The sequence below is a fragment of the Zeus faber genome (assembly GCF_960531495.2).
Source record: "Zeus faber genome assembly, chromosome: 7".
NCBI lineage: Eukaryota > Metazoa > Chordata > Actinopteri > Zeiformes > Zeidae > Zeus > Zeus faber.
Genome location: NC_137203.1, coordinates 1,370,929 through 1,389,402, shown reverse-complemented (window position 1 = coordinate 1,389,402; position 18,474 = coordinate 1,370,929). Strand labels below are relative to the sequence as shown.

The 18,474-nt window shown below is 48.8% G+C and overlaps 2 protein-coding genes across 3 annotated transcripts; one reads left to right on the top strand and one right to left on the bottom strand.

The window, feature by feature from the left end:
* The first annotated feature begins 1,300 nt into the window (after positions 1-1,300).
* srp19 (signal recognition particle 19) lies at positions 1,301-6,012 on the top strand. Its single transcript, XM_080004438.1, has 5 exons — positions 1,301-1,460; positions 1,623-1,699; positions 4,641-4,711; positions 4,905-5,013; positions 5,405-6,012. The coding sequence occupies exons 1-5, from the start codon at positions 1,423-1,425 to the stop codon at positions 5,533-5,535; spliced, it is 426 nt and encodes a 141-aa protein (XP_079860564.1). The 5' UTR covers positions 1,301-1,422; the 3' UTR covers positions 5,536-6,012.
* A 1,133-nt stretch (positions 6,013-7,145) lies between these two features.
* On the bottom strand, positions 7,146-17,435 carry LOC307233195 (uncharacterized protein). Of its 2 annotated transcripts, none has more exons than XM_080004436.1 (3): positions 17,244-17,435; positions 13,723-13,925; positions 7,146-7,732 (listed from the first exon to the last, which is right to left on the bottom strand). In XM_080004436.1, exons 2-3 carry the CDS (start codon positions 13,923-13,925, stop codon positions 7,507-7,509), a joined length of 429 nt encoding a protein of 142 aa, XP_079860562.1. In that variant the 5' UTR covers positions 17,244-17,435; the 3' UTR covers positions 7,146-7,506. The 2 variants fall into 2 exon arrangements, with proteins under 2 accessions (XP_079860562.1, XP_079860563.1); XM_080004437.1 differs by having other exon boundaries at positions 13,804-13,925.
* Positions 17,436-18,474: the final 1,039 nt, after the last annotated feature.

Sequence of the window (18,474 nt, the reverse complement as noted above, 5' to 3'; positions counted from 1 at the left end):
ATCTGTAGGCACCGGTCAAGTTAACGAGCCGTAATCTAATAAAGGGGGGGAAAAAAGTTGCCAAAATCAAGTGTTTCCTGGCCTGGAGGGAGGAACAGGATTTATTCCTAAAAAAGAATCCTAATTTATGTTTCAGCATGGAAACAAGATTTTCAATGTGAAAATCAAAATGACAACTTCTTCTTCATCAATAATAATATGTAAATACTTGTATTTTGTAACCATTTCAATTTCAAGCTCCTGAGCAGTTGAGATCTTCAGCAGATTAGACGTTAACTCTTTTCCATTTGAAAATAGCATGCGTTTGGATACGTCTGCATTTAACACCAACTGAAGCAAAATGGGACCGAACAACATGAGAGGCAGACTGCAGGAATTCAAAGGTTTGTGCTGAAGGGAGGAGCAGCAGATAACTGTCATCTGCATACGAATGGAACGCAGCGTTTGATAAATGATCACAAAGATTATTCATGTACATGGAGAACAGCAGTGGTCCTCGTATGGAGCCCTGGGGCATGCCCGCTGATAGAGAGAGGAAGAACTTTAGGACTCCACATAAACACCCATAGAAACGTGACGTATCTTAACGTAGCGTAACGTAACTTTTATTCTTTAACTTCACAAAAACTTTACAACGACCCTGTTGATAAAATCACAAAACGATAAAATCACACAACCTGAATGAGCCGTTTGCATGCACTATTTTGTCTCTGCGTCAAAAAGTAATTGATAGACAATTTTGGCCAACATGTCAAAAAAACAACAACAGCAAAACGATGATGGGTCTGCAACCACAGCAAAACGATGGTGGTCTGCAAGGGCCACAGCAGGGACCCCTGGTGGTCTGCAGGGGCCACAGCAGGGACCCCTGGTGGTCTGCAGGGGCCACAGCAGGGACCCCTGGTGGTCTGCAGGGGCCACAGCAGGGACCCCTGGTGGTCTGCAGGGGCCACAGCAGGGTCGCCACATTTTAAAATCCTGTCCTTTAACAGATGGAGAGCAGCCCGGAGACATTTAATTCAATTATAAAAAATGGGAGGAGTGGGGCGGGGACTGTTTTTTATTAAGGGTTGATTCATTTCAAACACCAGGGCAAGAGAAATAAGATAAGATAAGATAAACCTTTATTAGTCCCACAATAACTTAAATCGTGCAAAATAATAGTATAATAACATAAATGATAGAAAATATCAAATTAATAAATTTAAAAAGAATAAATCTGCACTCCTCCATGGGGGGGGGGCTTTCAGACCCCAAGAGCCACTTCCGGTCCGGTATGACGTCACAGTCACGTGGTAACTGTACTTCAGCTGCAGCCCCGACGCTGCGCTGAGAACCAGACACCGGGCACCGAGCACCGAGCACCGAGCACCGTCCACCGTCGTCCCGTCCCCACAACGAGCAGGGAGGACCCCGGAGAAGATGGCACATCTGAGCCAGAACCCCGCGGACAAGGAGAGGTTTGTGGGGAGCCGCGTGTTAGCACCGAGGCTAATGAAACGTTGCAAAGTGTAGGGGGAGGGCTAATGCTAACAAGAAGGAGACGTGTCACTGACCGGGTCCGGTCTTCCCGTCCGGGGTGAGTTTAATCCCCGCAATGTGTCGCCTCGTTCCGGCTGTAGGTTCCTGTGCCTGTACCCGATCTACATCAACAGTAAGAAGAGTCTGGCGGAGGGGAGGAGGATCCCCGCTGGGAAGGGAAGGTGCGTTTATCTCCAGCTCCAGGAAATAAAACATGTACACGATGGCTATCAACGTAGTTCCACACAGCGTGGGGGTCAGTGGGGGTCTGAATAATAATAATAATAATAATAATAATAATAATAATAATAATAATAAGAAGAAGAAGAAGGTACAGTTCCTGTCGTCACCAGAAGTCGCCGAAAGTGTGTCCTCCAACCCCCCCCCCCCCCCCCCCCTCTTGGCAGATCAGATCACAATGTGGTGCTTCTCACCCCCACCTCCACACCCATTGTTCAGCAGCAACCTGGGACCACAAGGACTGTGAGGAGGTCGCAGGAAGCAGATGAGACTCTTCAGGGCGTTTTGAGGCCCCAGACGGGGACGTACTGTGCGAGTCGCACGGTGATGACATCAGCTCCACGACCGACTGTATCACAGAGCACATCCACTTCTGTCCCCGCCGCGACTCCGCCATGTTTCCACAGTAACAAGCCCTGGCTCAGCAGCCGCCTGAAGGAGCCGCTGCACAGGGAGAGGAGCCTTCAGGGACGGGGAGTCACTGAGGAGTGTGCAGAAGGAGCTGGAAGTGAGACTGAGGCAGAGCACGGAGGCAAACAGGCAGAAGCTGCAGAGCAAGCTCCAGCAAAACAAGGTGCGGGACGTGTGGTCAGGAATGACCTGCCTCTTCACCAGCTGCCTCTTCACCTTGCCTGTCGTCAGGTGAAGAGGCAGCTGGAGAGACCGCACAAGAACAAGGCTGCGGATCTGGATGGTATCAGCCCCAGGATCCTCAAGGTTTGCACGGAGCAGCTTTGTGGGATTCTACAGCACACTTTAACCTCAGCCTGAGCCAGGGGAAGGTTCCAGTGCTGTGGAAAACATCCTGCCTTGTTCCGGTGCCTAAGATGTCCTCTCCACCTGCCCTCAATGACAACAGAGCGGTGACCTTAACATCATACATGGTGAAAGTCCTGGAGAGACTGATATTGGCCTGTCTCACACCTCAGGTGAGCACCTCTCTGGACCCACTGCAGTTTACCTCCCGCCCCAAGGTTGGAGTTGAAGACGCCATCATCGACCTGCTTCAGCGAGCCCACGCTCACCTGAACAAAGCAGGCAGCGCTGTGAGGGTCATGATTTTCATTTTTCCAGTTTTTTCAAAACAATCCGGCCTGCACTGCCGCTGCGAGTAGAGCTCCAAGAGATGAAGGTGGAGGCCTCCACCACCTCCTGGATGATCGACGACCTGACGGACAGACCACCGTTTGTGCGGCTGAGGGAACGTGTGTCTGAGCTGGTGCTTAACAACACAGGAGCACCGCAGGGGACTGTACCCTCACCTTTCCTCTTCACCCTGTGTACCCCAGACTTCTAATACAACTCAGAGTCCTGTCATCTGCAGACATTTTGGGATGACTCTGCAGGTGTGGGATGTATCGCTGGTGGACGGTAGACTGAGCACAGGGAACTGGTGGAGCACTTTGTGGCATGATGTGGAAACAACCACCACCTCTTAAATGCGACCAAGACGAAGGAGATGGGTGTGGATTTCAGGAGGACCGGGACGAAGCCGAACACTGTTTCCATCCCGGGAGAGAGGTGGAGGTGGGGGAGGGTGACAGGTACCTTGGCGTTCACCTGGACAACAGACTGGACTGGAAATGCAGCACTGAGGCTTCTACAGGAAGGGACAGAGCAGACTGTACGTCTTGAGGAAGCTCAGCTCCTTCAGTGTGTGCAGCAGCATGTTGCAGATCTTCTACCAGTCTGTTGTGGCTCCTGCAGTTTTCTTTGCCGTCGTCTGTTGATGCAGCAGCTTTAGAGCCAGAGACTCCAAGAAACTGAACAAAGTCATGAAGAAGGGTGTGCGGGGGGCCGCTCTGGGGCCCCTAGAGCTGCGTGTGGAGAGAAGGATGTTGCACAAGCTGCTCAGCGTCATGACAACACTGCACAGCCCCTACACAACCTGCTGCTCAGTGTCATGACAACACTGCACAGCCCCTACACAACCTGCTGCTCAGTGTCATGACAACACTGCACAGCCCCTACACAACCTGCTGCTCAGCGCCATGACAACACTGCACAGCCCCTACACAACCTGCTGCTCAGCGCCATGACAACACTGCAAAGCCCCTACACAACCTGCTGCTCAATGTCATGACAACACTGCACAGCCCCTACACAACCTGCTGCTCAGCGCCATGACAACACTGCACAGCCCCTACACAACCTGCTGCTCAGCGCCATGACAACACTGCACAGCCCCTACACAACCTGCTGCTCAGCGTCATGACAACACTGCACAGCCCCTACACAACCTGCTGCTCAGCGCCATGACAACACTGCACAGCCCCTACACAACCTGCTGCTCAGCGTCATGACAACACTGCACAGCCCCTACACAACCTGCTGCTCAGCGTCATGACAACACTGCACAGCCCCTACACAACCTGCTGCTCAGCGTCATGACAACACTGCACAGCCCCTACACAACCTGCTGCTCAGCGTCATGACAACACTGCACAGCCCCTACACAACCTGCTGCTCACACAACACAGTGCGTTCAGCCAGAGGCTCCTTCCTGCAGCGCAGCAGCAGCTACGATGACTCCGCCCTGTTCCAGGAGAGGAAACTCCTCCTCTGATGCCCAAGCACAAGACACATGTTTACTTTACATTTAACTCCCACTTTTAAGCTTTACCTTTCACTCAGTTAGATTCTATTTTATTTTATTTATTTTGATACGGTACAGTAGTTATTTTATATGTATATACACATTATGTTGTGTGTGTGTGTGTGTGTGTGTGTGTGTGTGTGTGTGTGTGTATATTTAGATTAAAAATGTGTGTTTTTGTACATTATGTGTGTTTTGTCATGTATATCATTGCTGCTGCAACTCTGGAATTTCGCTTTGTGTTTAATAAAGTATCTTCATTTTATGACTTATGTTTTCCAGGCGGTGGAGAACCCCTCGTGTTCTGAGATCAGAGACGTGTTGACGGCTGCTGGGATGAACGTCTACGTGGAGGTAGAACACACAGCTGGTTCCAAGATGTCTGACTACACCTGGACTGTTGTCATGGTCCATCAGATGGGATTTTAGTGTGTGTGTGTGTGTGTGTGTGTGTGTGTGTGTGTGTGTGTGTGTGTGTGTGTGTGTGTGTGTGTGTGTGTGTGTGTGTGTGTGTGTGTGTGTGTGTGTGTGTGTGTGTGTGTGTCAGAACAAGGTGCACCCCAGGGAGTGGAACAGAGACGTACAGTTCAGAGGTCGCGTCAGGGTTCAGCTCAAGCAGGAAGACGGAAGCTTGTGCTTGGAGAAGTTCACCTCCCGTGAGTCATGACGAACAACAAACAAGACGCAGGTCCAGTCCCCACAATGTGAAATAAAGAAGAAAAAAAAAATGCATTTTTGCAAATTGCTGTTTTCGCTGGAGGTGTATTTTCCATATAGAGCAGCGGGTTAAGATGTGTGACGCATGTAGAAGCCACTTTAAGCACTAGAGCATCTCCATTCAGACCAAAGAGAACGAGGCCACTCTGAACCTGAAGGAGGCTTCTGTCTGTCTGTCTGTCTGTCTGTCTGTCTGTCTGTCTGTCTGTCTGTCTGTGTGTGTGTGTGTGTGTGTGTGTGTGTGTGTGTGTGTGTGTGTGTGTGTGTGTGTGTGTGTGTGTGTGTGTGTGTGTGTGTGTGTGTGTGTGTGTGTGTGTGTGTGTGTGTCAGGTAAAGACGTGATGTTCTACGTGGCGGAGATGATCCCCAAGCTGAAGACTCGCACGCAGAAGGGCGGAGGAGGGGACTCCAGCTCGCAGCAGGGAGAAGGAGGGAAGAAAAGCAAGAAGAAGAAGAAATAGTTTTGGCCATGTTGGGGACACACACACACACACACACACACACACACACACACACACACACACACACACACACACACACACACACACACACACACACACAGGGCTGTAAAGGTATTTCAGTTTTATTCAAAACATCTGAAACATGGGATCCGTTTCTTGAGTAGTAGTTTCTCCTGAGTAGAAAAAAAACAAATATATATATATATATATATATATATATATATATATATATATAATTTTTTTAATTTTATTTTTTTTCCCACTAAGTTCTATTTGGTGCTCAGCCTTTTGGTACAGTACATAGAACTATGTTAAATTTCCACACCTTGTGAAGAACCTCTCAGTGGAGACTTTTTAGTTGAAGTCTTCTTGGACAAATTGGACGTTTCTGAAATGTCTATTTCTACTTGATGTTGTTCTGACCCTGAGTTACAAAACAGAAATAAAAGAGGTGTCAGGCCGTGAGCTTTGTGTCTACCTGCTGGTCCTACCGCTGCTGTTTGTGATATTTAAAGTTTGCGTCAGTTACGTTTTCCATTCCCTCCACCACAAACAGACCATCATGTTTGGAGGTTTTAAAGCTGTCCTGGGTGACCCTCCTCTGGCTGCCGCTAGGTGGCGCTGTTCAGTTAAATCTTACTGACAAGCTTTTTAAGTGGTACGGTCCTCAACACTCTGGTTGCTGTTACACCTGCTGAGACCCATTAACTGCTGCAGAGGGGAAGGTCACGTTGTAGCTCCATAGTAAGGAAGGTCTTCTCATACAGAGGGCGCAGCAGCAGCAGCAGCATGGAGAATGACATATGGGTGGAGATGTTAATGCCACAGGGTGTGGACAGGAGAGCACGATGGAGCAAGATGAGGTGGAAAAATGTGAAACAGGAGGCGACCAGAGACCACGGCCAAGCCCGAACCCCACAGGGTGGTGGGCCCTCAGGAGGAAGAGGAATACATGGATGTGGTTCGAGACATGATTGGTGGCCAGAATTTCCCGTTCCCACAGGAGACCAAATGCTCCACAGGGAGGCGCGTCCCAGCGAGGGGCCCCGCTCGTCCTTACCCCTGTGGACCCTCAGCTGCCTCCATGTTACAGCTCTCTGCATCAGAGGGAGCTGAGCCCACCCTGCTTCAGCAAACCCACGCCAGACTTGGGATTCAGCTCAACGCAAGCTCTGCCTCCAAATCAAGAGGGGCCTTGAATTTGTTTTGTTGCTGTATTAGGTTTTTTTTATTTTTAATCAGATTGATCATTTATCATTTGTTAAAAAAAAAAAGTATTTACGTCTGAATTAATGGCTCTGAATGTCTATAATGTCTGTTTCCTCTACATTGTTCTTTACATCCAGTAGATGGAGCGTTGAGGCTTGAACCAGTGATCAGGACCTGGTCATGTTTCAAAGTCTGGATCCGGATCGGGGTGATCCTAGATCCTACATCCTAGATGGGGCTGGGTCTCCACAGCGGCAGAAAACTCCTTTCGAGGGATTTAGTGGATAATTAAAGAATGTAAAATCTTTGTGACGAGGCAGAATCACACGCTGGTTTGAAGCTTTAGGTTCTATTGACTTTGTGGATGTTCAGACCAATCACAGACACAGTCGTGAGCTTTTCTATTATTTCTTTATTCTTAGCAGATTTTTCTTAATTATTCCCAGAGTTGCACCAGTATCAGATGTACGGTGCATCCAGATGAAGTGACATGTTTACAGCTGGGCTGAATGTAAGGCTGCCATCCTGGCACCTGAACACCTGGACCCAAGGTAAAGGAGCCGCAACAAACAAACATCTGTCACATGGACGCTCATCTATGTTGAAACTGGATCCAGAGACTGATCAGGGACCAGTTTAGCAGCGAATATTCAAGGAATAAACAACCCAACATGTTAAACTAACGGCTGGGGGGGCAATGCTCTTCTGAGTAGGACGGTGAAGCGAAGGGAAGCTGCTCCTGGATCGGTGTGGATCGTGTCCTCATTCCTGGCTGTACTCCGCCCCTTCGCTCTGCTCCGCCCCGTCGCTCTCCTCCGCCCCGTCGCTCTGCTCCGCCCCGTCGCTCTGCTCCGCCCCGTCACTCTGCTCCGCCCCGCCGCTCGGCTCGGCCGCTGTGGGCTGCTTGGCCTTGCGGACGTAGTTGTCATTGATGTTCTTCAGGTGTTTGTTTCGGTTCTCTAGCCGGACGACCCATTCTTCTCTCAGCCTGACGACATGAGAGGTTCTGTTACTGTTCTGATTCTAGTGGGATGCAAAGGGTTAAGAAGTGTTGTTTTTTTAATGTGCTGGCAGCATCACAACGCCCGGGGAGCAGTCAGGGGTTAAGTGTCTTGCTCAAGGGCACTACGGCACGCCCCCAGGAGGGTCGCCTCGTAGTGGGAAGGTTCCGATGACTAGATGACCCACTCCACCCACTGAGCCGCTCACCCTCCACCTCTTGCACATTTTATTATTACTGTATGCAAATTGTGCCGCGCCACTCCTCCCAGAGTTCCTGAGCCACATACACAACAAATCGAGCGGTTTGATCCCAACAGGTTTGGTCTAACGTTGTAGAGGGATTCAGGGAGCGCTTCACTAAATATTCCAATTTTTGACAAGAGTTACAATGAGGAAAGAAATACAATGGGGCAAAGAAATCAACATGTAAACATTTGAGTGGAGTTCACCACAAAGCCTCATACATACACACATGTACACACATACATCAGTCAGGCAGACAGACAGGAAGACAGACAGATCAGTGACAGCTGGTTCTTAACGCTCATATCAACTTCACTTTTACAACCTTTTATTAATCCATCAATCAACTGCAGCCTATCAGTTTCAGCACGGTGTGTGTGTGTGTGTGTGTGTGTGTGTGTGTGTGTGTGTGTGTGTGTGTGTGTGTGTAACCGCTCCCGTAATGTGATAGGTTTTATCCTTTATATTTGTAGTTTGTACCTTGTTTGTGAGTGTGTACCTCTACTAATACTGCAGTACTCATACTGTAGAACGTCAGATGTCAACTTTATCAGCAACATTCAGAGCAGGTTATCAGAGGCCCAGTCGCCATGGCAACGCTGTGCTGCCATGTGAAGCTTGTGAATGTTTGGAGCTAAGCAGACTCGGCGCTGCACCGTGAGCTCGCTGCTTTCCACTCACACATTTCTCTTGTTGTTGTTGTTTCCGAGTCACGGTTCTTCTACTTGTGTACACATTTTTACTGATCTGTCCACCTGTCACGTGCACGTTGGGGCGTGCACGTGTGAATCTTTGTTGGAAGACAAAAGGAGACAGAGAATGTGTGAGTGTAAATACGGTGCGTGTGTCTCCAGTGTGTTTAAACTAGATGCTGTGAATTCCAGGGCTACTTTTAGGTGTGTGTGTGTGTGTGTGTGTGTGAGAGAGAGTGTGCCAGAGGGATTATTCCATTTGGTTGGTCAGCAGTAATGACGCCACTGATAATCTCACTGACCATACCAGAGCGCGCGCACACACACACACACACACACACACACACACACAGATCTGGTTGTACACAGTAATTAGAGCTTTGATTGCTTGGAGCTGATCAAAGCTGCAAACTTTCCACGGCGTCCTGCAGGAAGGTAAAACAGGAAGGAAATGAAATATGAACGTTTTATTTCTCAAAGGACACGACACACTCTCTCAACACCGCTCCACTGGGATGGAGACACAGTGGATCATGAACAGGTTTAATCAGGTTTTTAGCTTCAGGTGCTTGATGACTTTCCCTCAGATAAAGCCTGAAAATGAGAGAGACCACACGACACCGACGCACCCAACAAAACAACCGCGTCAGCGTCAGCGTCCACGCCCACGACAACGACCACGTCCACGTCCACGACCACGACAATGTCCAAGACCACGACAACGTCCACGACCACGACAACGTCCACGACCACGACTACGTCCACGACCACGACCACGTCCACGACCACGACTACGACAACGACTATGACTACGACCACGTCCACAACAACGTAAACGTCCACGACCACGTCCACGACCATGTCCATGACAGCAACTACGACCACGTCCACGACAACGAATACGACCACGTCCACGACAACGACTACAACCACGACAACGTCCACGACCACGTCAACGACTACGACCACGACCACGACAACGACTACGACCACATCCACGAAAACGACTACGACCACGACAACATCCACGTCCACGACCACGTCCATGACAACGACTATGACCACGATCACGACAACGTCCACGTCCACTACCACGTCCACGACAACGACTACAACCACGACAACGACCACGACCACGTCCACGACCACGTCCACGACTACGACCACGACCACGACCACAACCATGTCCACGACAACGACTACGGCCACGTCCATGACAACGACCACGACAACGTCCACTACCACATCCACGAAAACGACTACGACCACGACAACATCCACATCCACGACCACACCCATGACAACGACTACGACCACGACAACGTCCACGTCCACTACCACGACAACGACTACAACCACGACAACGACCACGACCACGTCAGCGACAACGACTACAACCACGACAACGACCACGACCACGTCCATGACAACGACCACGACAACGTCCACTACCACATCCACGAAAACGACTACGACCACGACAACATCCACATCCACGACCACGACCACACCCATGACAACGACTACGACCACGACAACGTCCACGTCCACTACCACGACAACGACTACAACCACGACCACGACCACGACCACGACTACAACCACGACAACGACCACGACCACGTCCACGACAACGACTACGACCACGTCCACGTCTATGACCATGTCCACGACAATGACTACGACAACGCCACGACCATGACAACGTCAACGTCCGCGACAACGACCACGACCACGACAACGACCACGTCCACGTCCACGACAATGTCCACGACCCCGTCCATGACAACGACTACGACCACGACAACGACCACGTCCACGACCACGTCCACGACAACGACTACGACTACGAACACGACCACGACAATGTCCATGACCACGTCCACGACAACGACTATGACCACGACCACAACCATGACAACGTCCACATCCATGCCTACGACGACGTCCATGACAACGACTACGACCACGACCATGTCCACGTCCACGACCACAACAACGACCGTGACCACGACAACGTCCATGTCCACGACCACCTCCACGTCCATGTCCAGAACCACATCCACGACCACGACAACGGCCACGACCATGACAACAACAATGACTACAACCACGACCACGACCACGACAACGTCCACGTCTACGACCACGTCCACGACCACGTCCACGACAACGACCACGACCACGTACACGTCCATGTCCAGGTCCACGACAACGTCCACGTCCACGACCACTTCCACGTCCACGTCCACATCCACGACAACATCCACGTCCATGTCCACGTCAACGACTACGACCACAACCAGACACGACTCAAAACCACAAATCTGGCAAATCCCTGGAGCTCAACGGAGTAAAGCAACATGGAGGACGATGCAGCCACTGCCAGGTGGACTGAGGTGTGTGGGACACGACACGTCACAAAAACACTCCCTAGATGAGTGTTGTCGCCACAAATCAACAAGATGACGTTCCTTCCTGAGCTGCGCGTCCCCTGAGGGGTCACAGTGTCAAGGCCGCCGTTCCGTCTCGGCCCCCCCCTTCAGAATATCCTTAATATTGAACATGTTTCATATTTGCGATTTGGTGGATTTGGGATTTCCGGTCTGGATGGACTCTGAGCAGATGGGGCGAAGTAAAAACCACTGGAAACATCCTTCACAGCAGGGGGACGTGACACACCAGAAGCATCCAAACACTGTCGAGAGGGTGAATCCGACCCAAAATGGGCTCCATCATCTTGTGGTGTTTACACCACCTTAAAAACCAAAGACAGACGCACACATTTAAAGACGTGTTTTCCATCCCATCAGAGGACACGCCATAGGAGCAGGTCAAAGGTCAAACGGAGCGGACATCCTCAACACAAGAGATTCCCTGAAGATCCTGAAGATCTTTCTGGCAAACAGACAGAGAGACAGACAGGCAGACGCACAGACAGGTGGACAGAGAGACAGGCAGACAGACAGAGAGAGAGACCGACAGGCGGACAGACAGGCAGATGAACATCCAAGACGAAGCCCAGTTGATACGAAAGGACCTCAGACGTGAATGGTGAGGAAAGCTCTGGTCTTAATAAGGGAGCTGCCCCCGCAGGGACCCCGACCCCAGGTTGAGAACCCTCCTCCATCCGTCCTCACACCCGCTGGTCATGTGACCGCACCAGACGGCAGCCGGCATCTGAGATGATAATCCTAGCACGATGACAGACACACAGACACAGACAGAGAGACAGACAGGCCAACAAACAGAGAGACAGACAGAGAGACAGGTGGACAGGCGGACAGACAGAGAGACAGAGACAGTTGGACAGGCGGACAAACAGAGGGGCAGACAGGCAGACAGAGAGACAGACAGACAGAGAGACAGACAGGCAGGCAGGCAAAGAGACAGACAGACAGGTGACCAGGCCAACAAACAGAGGGGCAGACAGGCAGACAGAGAGACAGACAGACGGAGAGACAGACAGGCAGGCAGGCAAAGAGACAGACAGAGAGACAGTTGGACAGGCGGACAACCCGAGACAGAGAGACAGACAGGCAGACAGAGAGGTGGACAGGCCGACAAACAGAGGGGCAGACAGGTGGACAGAGAGACAGACAGGCGGACAGACAGAGAGAGACAGGCATACAAACAGAGACAGACAGGCAGATGGAGAGACAGACAGGCAGACAGACAGAGAAACAGACAGACAGGCGGACAGGCCGATAAACAGGAGGGCAGACAGGCGGACAGGCGGACAGGCAGACAGACAGAGAGACAGACAAGCAGCCAGGCAGCCAGACAGGCGGACAGACAGACAGAGAGAGACAGGCATACAAACAGAGACAGACAGGCAGATGGAGAGACAGACAGGCGGGCGCACAAGATTAATGTTTTCAACTGTTTTCCTTTTGCATGATAACAATAATAATAATAACAATAACAATAATGACAATAATAATACTACTACTACCAATACTACTACTACTACTACTAATAATAATAAAAACAATAATGACAATAATAATAATACTACTAATACAACTACTAATAATAATAACAACAATAATGACAATAATAATAATACTACTACTACAACTACTACTAATAATAATAACAATAATGACAATAATACTACTACTACTACCAGTACTACTACTACTACTAATAATAATAACAATAATGACAATAATGACAATACTACTACTACTACTACTACTACTACTACTACTACTAATAATAATAATAATAAGGTACAGTTCCTGTCGTCACCAGAAGTCGCAGAAAGTACCAGAACATGGGCGTGTGCATGTGTCCTGAAGCGTCCCTGCAGTGTGCTAATGAGTGGTTCTGTTTTTAGGACCCCGACGTGCTGGAGCGTCATGTTTACGATGGAACATGTGACATGGATTAGCATCGCTACAAGGTTAGCGTCGTTAACAAACACTGAAGGGAATAAAGATCGGAGCACGGTGTCACGCTGAGCTTCATCCGGTGGCACGCACGCGTTACATTAATAACACAGCACTTTATTCCAATGTGGACGTTAGAGCGGCTCAAACCGGCTTTACACTCAACGCGAAAACGCATCTGACGGTGGGACGCTGCCCCTAGTGGCCGTCGGATGAAGTGTGTGGAGATTTTCGATTGGGCATCGAGCTGCTCCCCTGTCGCATCAAGCAGCTGAAATGAATCCATTGTATTGTTGGTGAATGTGGCAGCTTCACATGTTCTACATACATCCAGTACCTAAACCTCATAACAGAATAAACTACGGCCTTTCTGTTCCCTAGAGCAAGGCACTAACACTGCAGGCTGTGAGTTATATTCCCCAGAGCAAGGCACTAACACTGCAGGCTGTGGGTTCTACTCCCTCGCGTAAGGTACTAGAACTGCAGGTTATGGGCTCTATTCCCTAGAGCAAGGCACTTACACTGCAGGCTGTGGGCTGTATGACTGAGAGTAAGGCACTAGCACTGTAGGTTATGGGTTCTATACCCCAGAGCAAGGCACTTACACTACAGGCTGTGGACTCTACTGCCTAGAGCAAGGCACTAACTCTGCAGGGCAGGCTGTGGGTTCTATTCCCGAGAGCAAGTCACTAGCCCGGCAGGTTGTGGGTGGCACTCCCTGCCCTGACCTGTGGAGGGCGCTCCTGGACCTCCTGGCGCTCTCCCTGTCGCAGTGCTGGGCGCTGTCACAGATCCTCTTCTCCCAGAGCGCTGCGATGCAGCGCCGGTCGTGGATAAGCGCCACATTCATCTGCAGGGAGCACACAGCACTAAGGGCTGGTTTTACTGGTTAGACTGGTTCTGCTGTTTTGACCGGTTCTACTGGTTGGACTGGTGAGACTGGTTCTACTGGTTAGACTTGCTCTACTGGTCCTACTGGTTCTATAAGTTCTATTAGTTCTACTGGTTCTACTGGTTTTACTGGTTATTGTGGTGGACCAAGGGGCGTGGGGCTGCAGAGAAGCAGCATGGCTTCGCTGATTGGTTCAATCCGAGGCGGGGAACTTTTCAATATTTGTCTGTCTTGCAGAGGGGAATCGGCGCACCTCCTGGTGTTGTGGTTAATTAGTAACCCCGCGTGAAAAAAAAATGATTATATGTTATACTCAAGGTATACGTATCAAAAAAAAAAAGTAAAAATGTGTGCTATAAACCAAAAAAGGGAAGTAATTAAATAACAAAAAATAACTCAAGTCTTCTACAAAAATGTATAATTTTTACAAAAAAACAGGCCCAAATACTGCTGAGACAAAGAGAAAGAGCATACACTTATATATGGCATAAGAATTCTAAGGACCTTGGAAGTAACCTTCTCCAAAAAAATGTAAAAACCCTGGTAAGAGGGCTGTGATTGTTTCACCCCCACAAAGGCTGTGATTGGTTATTTTGAAGACCACCCTGAAAAAAAGAGAAAAACCCTGGTAACAGGGCTGAAACCGGTTTCTGGCGCTGAACTGGGCAGAGCATGTAATGGGAGGAGAGAATTTTGTGGGTTTACAAGGAAGTCAAAGGGATCAGTTTGTAAGTTAGACTTTGGAGTCCCTCTCAATGTTTATTGCTCAGACACTCAGATACATAATAAACTTTTTCACATCAGACTTTGTCCGGTTCCAGTGTTTTTCCTTCCAAATTTTTGAGGCCAGAATAGATAGAAACATCGTCCAGAGATCCAGACTTTTCACTGGCCCAGGTCTGGACCTTTTTTAGCCACGATACTGGGCCCAAACATATAAATGATTAGTATTTATCCTTTTGGCCAGCGAACCTTTCTGTTAAATAGTTACAATAAAAACTCTCGCCATGTCGGCAACCCACAGCCAGAAAGACTCCATCCTCCTCCCTAAACCCTACCAGTGGGCAGAGACACTTGTGGCACTTGTGGGAACAAGTGCCACCTTAACTGTGACACAAGAGGGGCAGGGCGCCAAGTGAACGGCGCCCGGAGCCGATCCATTGGTTACGGAAGCGCCTCGTGGATCTGGAGGAGGAGTGGGACTTCCTCTGCTGTCACCAGCGTGAGCTCCTTGGAGGATGACACCACTAACCACTGGCCACTGGCCCACCACCACCAACCAGGAGCCGGCAAGAGAAACCGGTCTGCGTACGGCCCCAGGTCCGGCGTGGGCTTCACACAGTCCCTAGCCCGTCCCGAGGGCTAGGGACTGTGTGAAGCCCCCAAGAATGCCCCCAAGACATTCTCCTACATTCTCCTCTCCCGGAGGAGAATGTCTTGGGGGCCGCTGCGTCCAACCCCACTGGGTCCTGGTGAGTGGGCTGTTCGCAACGATGATCCAGCAACACCTGGTTCGACCCGGGCCTTTGGTGGAAGCGTCATGGGGGAAAAATTGTTGCGTGCATGGGGATGTTCACACGTATCCGATGGTCTGGCTCGAAATTATTTACAAGGGGAAACAGCTTAGGGTACAGGCTGCAGTTAGTTCCCGCCTGTCGCATTTCCTGATTTTGGGTACGGATCTGCCAGTGTTTGACGCTTTTATGAGACAGGCTGGGGGAGTGCGTTTACGGTCGGTAGGGAGATGTGAGTGTTGCGTGGCACACGATGACACTGAGGGGTCGGCGACAGACGGGTGCAAGGGCGACGGAATCCCAAGTGGGATCTTTCTTGACCCTTGACCCTCCCTATGGATGATTTTCCGTTGGAGCAGTCACGGGACGATACCCTATGAAGTGGGCACAGGCGATGTTTCAGGTCGTGTTCCGGGTCGGGATTCCGATGGAAATCCTGACTGACCGGGGTACTACCTTCATGTCACATACACTTCGGGAAAATTACAAGTTTCTGGGTGTCCGCTAAATTGGGACCAGCGTTTACCATTCCCAGACCGACGGCCTGGTGGAGCGCTTTAATAAAACGCTGGGGGATGTTCTCCCTTTCAGCCCCTTTTTCGGCAGGAGACCCAGGGTGTGCTAGACCTAATGAAAGAAAACTGGGAGCAGTCGCAGGCCAATGCCCTAGGTGGGACCTTTGAGGGGGAAATTAAAATCAGTGGCGTATTGATACACCCAAGTCCTAGCACCAGTAAGAGCGAGATACAGTAAGTTATGGACCTGAGAGTAAAGTTACACGCACTGATTCAGCCGACTCGGGGGAGCCGGGCAGCTGCGGGAAGGAAGCCATGCTGCCATCTGCAGCTGCGGCTTAACCACGCCCTTGGTCCGCCACAGTTAGATTGGTTAGACTGATTCTACTGGTACTATTTGTTGGACTGGTTCTACTGGTTAGACTGGCTAGACTCGCTAGACTCCCTAGACTGGTCCTACAGGTTCTACAGACACCCTGTTGATGGTTTTACTACAGTAAAAGCAGAAAAGCACTGGCTCTTACACTTAACAGAGTAAAAGTATGTGTCATCTACATAACAGAGGCGATAATAATACTTCATAAAGTACTTCTGCAGATCCTGATTATCATTGACAATATATATTACTGATCAGCAGTTTGATCATATAAGTTAAATTTGTACTTTATTAACAGATTCAGTTCCTGAAAACCGAATATAATGAAGTACAGATACTTGGAAAATGTATTTTGTTATTTCACAGCATAATCATTATTATAGTGTGGTTTTTTTTATTATTATTGTTGTTATTAAGTAAAGTAACTAAGTTTTTGTACTCAGTTACTTTCTACAACAGTTTTACTGACCGCAACAAAATATTAAAGAAACATTCTGCTCTCATGTTCAACCAAATGTGATTAAATATGAATAAATATGATTAAATATGACTAAATATGACTAAATATGACTATATTATTTACCATCTATATCTATATTTATCAGCAGAACATGGAACCTCACAACACAAACAGCACCGTATCAGTGAGAACAGTAATAATAATCACAACAATAATAAAATAATCAGAAATACTAATAATAATGACAATGCATTTATCTATTTCCAAACAGAACTGTAGTTGTAACTGCAAAGTGTTTACATTCAACTCTTATGATGTCATCAATATAACATGTCATAGCAGAAATAACAAATATTAATGTAACCAAAATATATAAAACATGAAATATTAAAGATTTCAGTCTGAACGAACCTTCAGCAGATCAGAAGAACCAACACCGTCAAGCTCTGACACAACCTGTCTGTCTGCCCGTCTCACCTCCCCACAGCCTGTCGCTTGCAGCTCACAGCCCGTCTCACCTCCTCACAGCCTATCTCATCTCCTCACAGCCTGTCTGTCTGCCTGTCTCACCTCTTCACAGCCTGTCTCATCTCCTCACAGCCTGTCTGCCTGTCTCACCTCTTCACAGCCTGTCTCACCTTCTAGCGGCTTGTCTCACCTCCCCACTACCTGTCTCTCTGCACACTGGATCAGAGCCCTCATCACGTCACAGCAAGTTATGTGGCAGTTTCCTCCTTCTCTCCTCCTCACATCATCGTCCTTTGATAAAAAAAGAACCAGTATCTTCTTCATTACAATACTACTCACTCAACCACACACACCCTTCAGCAGAATGTGTCAGAAATACACACACACACACACACACACACACATAGCTGTGAAATGTACATGACATCATTACAAGTAGGTGTGAGTTGCTTGGGTCAAATGGCCGGTGTGTGTGTGTGTGTGTGCTTTTGTGTGTATACACACACACACACACACACACATGCACACACACGCACATACATACACACACACACACACACACACACACACACACACACACACACACACACATACCTGACACACTGACCTCTGACCTTTGGAGAAGGGGAAGGTGTTTTTCAAACTTCTCCTGACGAACGTTTGAGTTTTGACTGAAACGCTCTAAATATTATATTACGATCAGTGATGAAATAAAAACTACACAGTGGTGATGGAGAGGATCTGAGGACAGAGCGCCCTCTGGTGGAGGACAGCCCTCCAGCAAGTTTTCAAAGTTCCCAGGTTTTCCAGATGGAATATCTGAAAATAATGTATCACTAGTCTGAACTAAAAAGGAGATGATGTGTGACATGAAGCGTTAGCGAACTTCACCACACGATCAGCAGAAGCTGTTTTCTCTCCAACATCGCACTTAAATGGCTTAAATAAAAATGGTGGATTGATATAAAAGTGTTTTTTATCTATTTATTAATTACATGGAGGCAGCAGATGGAGGTTTGGACACGGTGGTCTCGCGTGACGTGACCGGTCTATGATAGTTGCGGCTCCAGGTTGTTACTTGTATAAATTCTTATATATAATTACAGACACAAAATAATTTAGTTTAATATATTTTATTGCAGATAAATCAGTGCATCCGGTGTGGCTCACTTCC